Source organism: Suncus etruscus, chromosome 9 (genome assembly GCF_024139225.1).
Source record: "Suncus etruscus isolate mSunEtr1 chromosome 9, mSunEtr1.pri.cur, whole genome shotgun sequence".
Lineage (NCBI taxonomy): Eukaryota > Metazoa > Chordata > Mammalia > Eulipotyphla > Soricidae > Suncus > Suncus etruscus.
In genome coordinates, this window is record NC_064856.1 from 24,742,634 (window position 1) to 24,753,342 (window position 10,709).

A 10,709-nucleotide genomic window follows, 5' to 3' on the forward strand; every position below is an offset into this window, starting at 1 on the left:
GATTGAGTATGCAAACAGCACAGCACATTGAGATTCTGTTTTCAATCCTTATGGCAGTCTTCCCAGAAATGCGACGGATGGATTACAGAATGGTTATATTTTAAATTTTAGTTGCTTGACTTAGGCTTACTCCCGGCTCTGTACTCAGGAATCCTGGCTCAGGGGACCATATGGGATGTCGGTGATCAAACCCAGGTTGGTTCGCTGTACTGTCATCCTACCTGCAGTACTATTGCGGTGTTATCTCTCCCTTTTTTTTTTTTTTTGGTATTACCTTTTTTATATTTATGTTCTAGTTAATTAAGTGTTATTTTCAGAAAAAAAAAATAGCTGGTGGCTAGGCTGTCCCTTTCAAATGGTGCCACCTAGTTGCCAGCGTAGTGTTTGCAGCCGTAGTTAAAGGCCACGGAAATTTCCTGAAGGTCTAGAAAAGCTTGAAACCTTTTTGTTTTGTTAGGGTGGGGTGAGAGTGGGTGGTGGTGCTTTTGGGACCACTCCCAGCAGTGTTCAGTGCCAGGATTCACACCTAGGGGGTCCTGCATACAGAGTGTGTTTTAGCCCCTGAACACTTTGACTTTTTGGGGGTCACTTTTGACTGAACACTTTGACTTTTTGGCATACCCGGATATGCTAGGAGTTAGTCCTGGCCCTTGTGCTCAGGGATCACACCTGGCAGGGCTCGGGACCACATGGGGTACCTGATACTGAACCTACCTACTGTACTATCTCCCTATTCCTTGACTTCCCATTTTGTGGCTCTCCAATCTCACCAAGCAGTTGGGTGTGTGGCTTTTGCTTCAATATCTCCACTCACTCTCCACTGGGCAACAATTTGTGAAATGGCTTATCTAGACCAAAAAAGACCTGTAATTTGAAAGCAGTGGACATTGCTAAAGGCTGGGAAGTTGCCTTGTGAAAATCAGGATCTCAGCTACAGGGCCAGCATTTCCATCTTGCAGATCTCCCCTTAGGCTAGGTCTTAATCCTCAAATCTCCAACAGGAAGGCTTTTTTGTTGTAAACTCTTCCAGAAACACCTTGAGGTCTTGAGGTTTGAGAGGGGTCACATGCTGGAGATGGTCAGATGCTTATTTCCACCCACATGTGACATCTGTACTGAGGGCTCTGAATAGGCCACTTAGTTTTGTCTGTCCCACGTAGTGATAGGAGCTGGCAGGCTCAGTTATGGCTTTATCTGACAGAGTGGTAATTAGTTTAGGTTCAGTCCTGTATAGAAACAGTATCCTGGTTAGTGTACATTAGAAATACATGCATTCGGGGCCGGGCGGTGGCGCTGGAGGTAAGGTGCCTGCCTTGCCTGCGCTAGCCTAGGACGGACCGAGGTTCGATCCCCCGGCGTCCCATATGGTCCCCCAAGAAGCCAGGAGCAACTTCTGAGCGCATAGCCAGGAGTAACCCCTGAGCGTAACAGGGTGTGGCCCAAAAACAAAAAAAAAAAAAAAAAAAAAAAGACATGCATTCAATTTAATGTATCAAATAGAATTTTTAAATGTGTTAAGGTGCTGGGGCTGGAGAGATAGCATGGAGGTAGGGCATTTGCCTTGCATGCAGAAGGATGGTGTTTCGAATCCCAGCATTCCATATGGTCCCCCAAGCCTGCCAGGAGCAATTTCTGAGCATAGAGCTAGGAGTAACCCCTGAGTGCTGCCAGGTGTGACCCAAAAACCAAACAAAACAAAACAAAACAAAACCTTAAAAATATATATGTTAAAGGTCTGAAGCTATAGCACAGTGGGCAGGACATTTGCCTTGCTCCTGGGCAACCCGGGTTCGATCTCCAGCATCTCATAACCTGCCAGGAGTAATTTTTTTCCAGTGTAGAGATGGGAGTTAACACCTGAGTACTGCTGGGTGTGGTCCCAACCCCCTTCCTCAATGTTAATTCTTTAGTGTGTTTATTGATATATTCTGATTGATTTCTATCATTTTTCTTTTTGGGCCATACCCACTAGTGCTTAGGGCTTACTCCTGGATCTATGCTCAGAGATCACTCTTGCTCCAGAGGCAACAAGGGGTTCTGGGGACTGAACCCCCGGGTTAGCCACATGCAAGGCAAGTGCCCTACTCACTACTATTACTTTGCCCCAGTACAGAATTATTTTGTTGATTAATATTATTTGTGTATTTTATAGATTTGGTTGTCATCCCCTGTCACCCTTTTTCTGGGTGGTGGGTACACTGGGTGGTGCCTTGGGTCTGCTCCAGGCTCTGTGTTCAGGCATCACTCCAAGCAATGCTAAGGGGATCATGTGTGATTTCAGGATTGGTCACATGCAGAACAAGTGCCTTAGCCCTTGAACTGCCCCTCGGCCCTCCCCTTCCCTCTCCCATTGCCTTATTATTCACTCCTATTTCCACCATTACTGGACTGATCATGTTCAGCTCCCTCTGTGTTTGATGCTGTCCCCCAGTCCTCCCCATAGAACCCCATGTGTAAAGTCCCTTACTTGCCAGCAGGAGGAGACAGCTCAAGGAGCAAGAAGCCTATCACCAAGAGGAGGTAGCACTGGACCACTGTTCAAGCAACTTTTTACCAAGTCTCTTGCTCTTTGATCTACTTTTAAATATCCTTTAAGGGAACTGAAGAGCTAGTACAGCAAAAAAGGATCTTCATGCTGGGAACAGGGGTGGAGGGAGGACAACATTGGTGGTGGGAATGCCCCTGATTCAATGTCGCTATGTACCTAAAATATTACTGTGAAAGATTTGTAATCCGCTTGGTCAAAATAAAAATTAAAAAAAAAAAAAAAAAAAAAAAGGCTTGGGACCGGAGAGATAGCATGGAGGTAAGGCGTTTGCCTCATATGGTCCCCTGAGCCTGCCAGGAGCGATTTCTGAGCATAGAGCCAGGAGTAACCCCTGAGCGCTGCCCGGTGTGATCCCCACTCCCCCCCCCCAAAAAAAAAAAAAAAAAAGAAAAAAAGAAAAGAAAAACACCAAAAAACCCAATCTACAGAAAAGTAAAGGGATGTTGCTTGGGCCCAGCCTTGCATCTCATCCTTGTTTATTTCTTCCTTAAAACAACCCCAGGGGAGGGGAACTGGAAAAGAGATTAAGTGGGAGGTGGGTGGGAAGGGCAGGAATTTAACCTTTCTTGTTAGGGTCAAGGAGACTTTGTGAAGGCAGCTCCCAGTTTAGGTTTGGACTCACAGGGATTTGATTTCATTCCAATTTGTTGTTGTTTTGGACCACACCCAGCGGCATTAGGGTTACTCCTGGCTCTGCTTAGAAATCGCTCCTGGCAGGCACAGGGGACCATATGGGATGCCGGGATTCGAACCAACTTTGGTCCTGGGTCGGCCGCTTGCAAGACAAATGCCCTACCGTCGTGCTATCTCTTTGGCACCTTTATTCCAACTTTAATAATTCTGTTCCCCTCGCTGAGCCTCCTAACCTGTAGTTTTGGGCTAATGAGATCTATGCCCATGGGCTGTAGCAAGGAGATAGTAGGGTCAATCACCCGTGGCTGCTGTGCCTAAGAAGCTGCCCTACTCTTTTAGGCAAGGAGTGGTGGTGGTGGTGGGGGTGTTGGGCCACACCAACTCAGTGGTGATCTTCAGGGCTTCCCTTAGTGATCCTGGCAGTGTTGTGCCAGGAGTTGAACTAGGACCAGTCACATGCCAGGAAAGAGCCTCATTAGCAGGATCACACCAGCCTTGGAGAGGTTTCACTATCATTTTCCACCAAAACATGGAAGTATCCTTCTGTACCCCGAGCCCCACCTCTGCCCACATCATCCCATCAGATCTGCGTCCCCTTCGGTGAAAAGACCAGACTGGCTAGGTAAGGTGTGGCCAAGTGCCATTTATTCTGTGGGGCTGCCCCTATAGATGAGTGTGGCTCCTGCTGGAGCATCTATTGGCCTGGTCTGAGGTTCTTCTGGGGGACCATGAGGGGCACGCTCTCACAGACAAGCTTTTGAGGGGCAAAAGGCTTCAGGACGAATATGGGGTAGCAGTTGCTGTTGTCCGTGTTCCAGGTGTTGGCGCTGGGGCCTTGCAGACCACTGCCGAGACGCGAGGTGCTCGTGCCGTCCTCCTCCTCCAGATTTCTACGATTTACACAGGCAGCCTCATGCTCCTGCAGCTTCTTGATGGGGAGCACGTGGCAGGCATTATACTTGCAGGTCGCCATTGCTTTGGCTTTCCTGATGGTCTCCCTCAGGCAGAAGGCCAGGTGGTATTGGAAGCGGCTGCGAGGGATCCTGTGGTGGGCGTTGTAGGGGCATGTTTCCAACGCTTCTGGCTCCATGAGCATGTTCTGGGGAAGCAGAGATGCTGTGGCTGAGGGGGACACCCCTTGGCGCGGCGGGTGAGCCTTTGGAGGAGAAGGAGCCATCTCTGGAGTCTCAGCTCCTACCTCCTAGTCTCCAGGCGGGCACGGACAGGAGGCTGAGAGGCACAGCTGCTCTGAGAAGGCAGTTGGCTGGGACGCAGAAGATCCAAGTCCAGAAGTTGGACCCCAGAGCTCCCAACCTGCAGCAGCCCCGTGGGAAGGTGGAGCAGGTTAGGTTCTGTCTCTCAGGGTGTGTCTGACCCTGGCAGGGACACTGTGAGGTCAGGCGCTGTCAAGGAGGTTACAATGGGCAGCTGGAACCCTCAGCTCGAGGCCACGCCCACTCCATCCCTACAGGAGTGCAACAGCTGGAATAGCTGGAATCATCAGTTCAAGGGGCGATGAAGCCAGATGGCTTGGGGTCCTTCAGGGCAACTGGGGCCATCCGCTGTGTCCACTTTGTTGGTAGAACATTAGTCCCAACTCTTTTTATAACTTTATTTTATTTATTATTATTATTATTATTATTATTATTATTATTATTAGTTTTGGTTTTTGGGTCACACCCGGCACGATCAGGGGTTACTCCTGGCTCTATGCTCAGAAATCGCACCTGGCAGGCATGGGGGACAATATGGGATACCGGGATTCGAACCACTGTCCTTCTGCATGGAAGGCAAACGCCTTACCTCCACGCTATCTCGCCGGCCCCCCCCCCCTTTTTTTTAACTTTATTGATATTCTTTTGTTCGTTTGTTTGTTTTGTTTTTGGGCCACACGCGGAGTTGCTCAGGGGTTACTCCTGGCTGTCTGCTCAGAAATAGCTCCTGGCAGGCACGGGGACCATATGGGACACCGGCATTCGAACCAACCACCTTTGGTCCTGGATCGGCTGCTTGCAAGGCAAACGCCGCTGTGCTATCTCTCCAGGCCCGATAGATATTCTTATCTCAAGGCTCTTTGGGGCATATATTTCTGGAAAAGGGTCTCATTAAAAGTTTTGCTTCTAAGAATTCCATGGTCGGGCCGGAGAGATAGCATGAAGGTAAGGCGTTTGCCTTTCATGCAGGAGGTCATTGGTTCGAATCCCGGCGCCCCATATGGTCCCCTGTGCCTGCCAGGAGCAATTTCTGAGCCTGGAGCCAGGAATAACCCCTGAGCACTGCCAGGTGTGACCCAAAAACCAAAAAAAAAAAAAAAAAAAAAAAAGAATTCCATGGTCGTCTTGGGGATCTTGAAATCTTTGAGGCTCTACATTAAAAAACAATTGGGGGGGCCGGAGAGATAGCATGGAGGTAAGGCGTTTGCCTCTCATGCAGGAGGTCATCGGTTCGAATCCCGGCGTCCCATATATGGTCCTCCCGTGCCTGCCAGGAGCAATTTCTGAGCCTGGAGCCAGGAATAACCCCTGAGCACTGCCGGGTGTGACCCAAAAACCACAAAAAAAAAAAAAAAAAAAAAAAAAAAAAAAAAAAAAAACAATTGGGGGGCCGGAGAGATAGCATAGAGGTAAGGCGTTTGCCTTTCATGCAGAAGATCAGCGGTTTGAATTTTGGCATCCCATATGGTCCCCTGAGCCTGCCAGGAGCGATTTCTGAGCATAGAGCCAGGAGTAACCCCTGAGCGCTGCTGGGTGTGACCCAACCCCCCCCCCAATTTTTTTTTTTTTTTGTCAAAAGCTTTCCCATCCAATTGCCCCTCCCCAATTTATCATCAATTTAACATAAACTGGTTTTTTTTTGTTTGTTTTTTTTTGGGTTTTTTTTTTTTTTTTTTTTGGTTTTTGGGTCACACCCGGCAGTGCTCAGGGGTTACTCCTGGCTGTCTGCTCAGAAATAGCTCCTGGCAGGCACAGGGGACCATATGGGACACCGGGATTCGAACCAACCACCTTTGGTCCTGGATCGGCTGCTTGCAAGGCAAATGCCGCTGTGCTATCTCTCCAGGCCCCATAAACTGTTTTTAAATGCTGAAGATTCTACACATAATTTGTACTGAATTAGGACTCAAAATTTCTAAAAATCTCTTTCTATGAGTACTTTGAATATATACAATGAATGTGGAAGTGAGTTGAGACTGAGTCAATTGAGTCAATTGAGTCAATTGAGGCTGAGTTCAACTGAGGTAAATGTGAGAGGATGAAACTTATATTGGGGAGTGATACAGACTTCAGAAATTATCATGTCCTTTCTATCACAAAGTAAAATAAAATATTAAAAAAAAAAAGCTTTCCCATGCTTAGGATTCTCTCTCATTAAGATTTTCGCTTTTATAAACTTTATTGTGTTCATGGTCTTTTGACTCATACAATCTTTTGGATTCTCTGCTAAGACTCCTGGTTATTTCTATTTTTCCCTTTAATTTATTTCATGTTTTTGTTTCGGGACATGGGGTGCTAGGGATTGAACTTGGGTTGGCTGCATGCAAGGCAAATGCCCTATCTATTATACTATGCTCCAGCTCTCTAATTCCTACTTTAAAGGAACAGATTAGGGCAGTGCTTCTCAATTATTTTCTGTTATGCCCCCCCTAGGAAAAAGAAAACATTTTTTGTGCCCCCGCGTGACTGTAAATAGTATCTTTATTAAAAAAAAACTTTAACCTGCAAAACAAAAATATATAAAATTAATTTGAGCTGATTTTAATCAGAGGTGATGTCTGGATTAATGGCTACAATGAGCACGCTTGCAATGCATAGCTTTTCGAAGCGGGGTTTGAAGCAGGACACAGCAACTCTCAGCTCCAGAGACATAAACACGGGACTTAACTTGTTATGACAGTATTTGCTCAGGCGCGCCCCCCTTTATGGAGCCTCACGCCCCTCCTGGGGGGCGCGCCCCACTATTTGAGAAGCACTGGATTAGGGTAACTGTTGCCTATAAAAATTGCTGGTTCTGGGGCCGGAGAGATAGCACAGCGGCGTTTGCCTTGCAAGCAGCCGATCCAGGACCTAAGGTGGTTGGTTCAAATCCCGGTGTCCCATATGGTCCCCTGTGCCTGCCAGGAGCTATTTCTGAGCAGACAGCCAGGAGTAACCTCTGAGCACTGCCGGGTGTGGCCCAAAAACAAAAACAAAAACAAGAAATTGCTGGTTCCCCCATCATATTCTCTGTGCATCCCACTTCACTAAGTGTTTCAAAGTCTTCACAGGCTTAGGCCATTTGGGTCCAGAAAGCGCCTTCACAGCACCTGTGTACAGATTTGGAGCAGTTCCTCTGTCTTGTTACATTGGCCCCTTCCTCCCTTCTTCACTTCCTCCCACCCTCCCTACCTTTTTCTTCCTCCCTTTTACTTCTCCCTCCCTCCCTCCCTCCCCCCCTCCCCCCCTCCCTCCCTCCCTCCCTCCCTCCCTCCCTCCCTCCCTTCTTTCTTTCTTTCTTTCTTTCTTTCTTTCTTTCTTTCTTTCTTTCTTTCTTTCTTTCTTTCTTTCTTTCTTTCTTTCTTTCTTTCTTTCTTTCTTTCTTTCTTTCTTCTTTCTTTCTTTCTTTCTTTCTTTCTTTCTTTCTTCCTTCCTTCCTTCCTTCCTCCCTCCCTTCCTTCCTTTCCTCCCTCCCTCCCTCCCTCCCTCCCTCCCTCCCTTTCTCCCTCCCTTCCTTCCTTCCTCCCTCCCTCCCTCCCTTCCTTCTCTCTCTCTCTCTCTCTCTCTCTCTCTCTCTTTCTTTCTTTCTTTCTTTCTTTCTTTCTTTCTTTCTTTCTTTCTTTCTTTCTTTCTTTTCTTTCTTTCGTTCAGTCTTTCTCTTTCTTTCATCTCCTTTCTTTTTTTATTATTATTATTTTTTTGGTTTTTGGGCCACACCCAGCTTGCTCAAGGCACACCCGGTGTTGCTCAAGGGTTACTCCTGGCTGTCTGCTAAGAAATAGCTCCTGGCAGGCATGGGGGACCATATGGGACACCGGCATTCGAACCAACCACCTTTGGTCCTGGATCGGCTGCTTGCAAGGCAAACGCCGCTGTGCTATCTCTCTGGGCCCTCATCTCCTTTTTTTCTCTTTTGTTCAGGAGTTACTTCTGGCTTTGCATTCAGGAATCACTCCTGGCATATGTTGGGAGACCATATGGGGTACCAGGGCTTGGCAGTGACATGGAAGGCAAGTGCCCTATTCACTGTACTATTTCTGCAACCCTCAGCATCCAGTTTTTTTGAGTGTCGTGTAAGTATTTGGGTCCATTTCCATGTGCAGGTATTAGTGGTGGTACTGATGATGCTTTCTTGGAGCGGACTTTGGTTCCCCAAACAGTGGCTCTGCTGTTTGCACCCCTCCACTGTCAGGATGTCCCTGTATGGTCCCTAATGGCCTGAGCAAAATGTATTTGAATTTTTTTGTTTTGTTTTTGGTCCATACCCATACCCAGCAGTGCTCAGGAATTACTCCTGGCTCTGTGCTCAGAAATCACTCCTGGTAAGCTTGGGTGACTTAATGGGGGTGCTGGAGATCAAATGTGGGTCCAGCGCATGCAAGGTAAATGCCCTACCTCCTCTGCTATCGCTCCACCGCCTTGATTCTTTTTATTTTGAATGAATAGTTTTTCTCAACTTTTATTGATAAATTAAACTTCTTTTGCTATACCAAAGAGTGTTATATTTTATTTATTTTATTATTTACCTATCTTGGTTTGTGGGTTACATGTGGTGGTGCTCAGAGGTTTCTCCCAGTATAGTGCTCAGGCTATTGTTCCTGGTGATGATCCCAGACCATGTGGTACTGGGAATTGCCTCTGGGGACTCCTACATGCAAATAGGTCCTTTGACCTACTGCATGGTGTTTTGGACACAGCTTTGATTTCCCGTTAGCAGTGTTTCCTTTCTTTTTACATTTTATTTTTTGAGAATGGGGCATAAAAGAGGCAAAGAGATAATTTATGGTGTCTAGAACCAGCTGACTACGATCATAGCTAATTTTTTTCTTCAGTTTTTAGGCTGTATGTGGGGTGTCTGAAGCCACTACCTATGACTATGGATCTGTGGTTAGTGGATCATATAGTGCTGGGATCCAACCCTGGGATTTCACTCATGCAAAGCATGCGCATGGCCCTCTAGCCCTTGCTAAGGTTCTTCATCTTGGTTGTAGGTGCTGTGTAGCTTCAGCTTTAGTATCGATTTCTGTCATATTCCATAAATTTCATGCCTCATTATTGGTAGTTGGCTTTGGGTGGGATTAATTGGATTGGGGATTGATCTAACCCCACCTTACTCAGTATACACCATGGTTGGTTGGAAACATCTTTGAATGTAGCACCTTGGATTGGTGTTGAAACCATCTGATCTCACCTCCAGGTGTGATTTTTTCCTTCAGAATAAATACGCAGATTTTCAGGAAAATACTCTTGCATTTTTTGGATTTCCACAGAGCTTGCTGCTTTTTAGGAGCAAAGGGCAAATGCGTGGAAACTCCTGACATCTGTTTCTCTCTCCGTGTGTGTGTGTGTGTGTGTGTGTGTGTGTGTGTGTGTGTCTGTGAGATTTCCTAAATTGACATTTGTTTTCAGACCCACGTTTCTCTAGTTTTGGCTTTAGAACCTGAGGATTTATTTTATAGCCTTGGAGTTTTGCATTCTGGTTGTTAATTCCTATGTGCTGTCTCTTCCTTATTGAAATCACAATTTTGATTTTTTTTCATTTCATCCACTGCTACTCTGTCCTCTGGGCTGTTTTCCTTCTGCACCTCCCACTGGGGTGCAGATGATTCTCTCATGAGCGTCTTCAGATCACAAGAGCTTGCTCAAGGCACACTCAGGAATTCCCATTGCTAGCTGGCCTCTGGCCTGAAAAGGTTCATGGGTATCTATCTCCTTCCTAGCCTGCACCAGAGCAGGTAGAAAAATGACCTTCCCACACTACCCAATCCTATTTCAGAGTTCCTGTTTCAGTGACCAATTTTATCATTTACCCTTTGGTTCTTGCTTGAAAACTTGGAACTCCCAATTTCTTTCCCTCCTTCAATTCCTGCCTCCACATCTAATTTATCACCATTTTTTTTGTTTGTTTGTTTTGTTTTTGGGCCATGCCCAGTGACACTCAGGGGTTCCCCCTGGCTCTGTGCTCAGAATTGCTCCTGGCTTGGGGGATGCCGGGGGATCGAACCGAGGTCTGTCCTAGGCTAACACGTGCAAGGCCTTACACCCTGCACCAATGCTCCAGCCCCAACTTATCACCATTTTTTTTAACGTGGGGACTGTTGAATCTATCTAATTTTCTTCATACCATTTCTGATCCACTCATATTTTGGTTGTTGGGTATCTTGTAAAGGTGGGGATCAAACCCAGAGTTGGAGCTGGATATTGAACTTGCTAGCATGTAGATGTGGCCACTCTGAGTTTGAATTCCTGGCACCATATGGTCTCCTGAGTCCCACTGGGGGTCTTTAACGCACAAAGGTAGGACTAGTCCGCTCATCACCACAGGTTGTATTCCC

The 10,709-nt window shown here is 46.7% G+C and overlaps 1 protein-coding gene across 1 annotated transcript; it reads right to left on the reverse strand.

Moving 5' to 3' along the window:
* Nucleotides 1-3,875: 3,875 nt before the first annotated feature.
* GTSF1L (gametocyte specific factor 1 like) lies at nt 3,876-4,271 on the reverse strand. The gene has a single exon (XM_049780530.1). The coding sequence runs from the start codon at nt 4,269-4,271 to the stop codon at nt 3,876-3,878; it is 396 nt and encodes a 131-aa protein (XP_049636487.1).
* Between the last annotated feature and the right edge of the window lie 6,438 nt (nt 4,272-10,709).

Coding starts and splice junctions, on each gene's coding strand:
- GTSF1L (XM_049780530.1), bottom strand. CDS start 4,271: ATGGAGCCAGAAGCGTTGGAAACATGCCCCTACAACGCCCACCACAGG.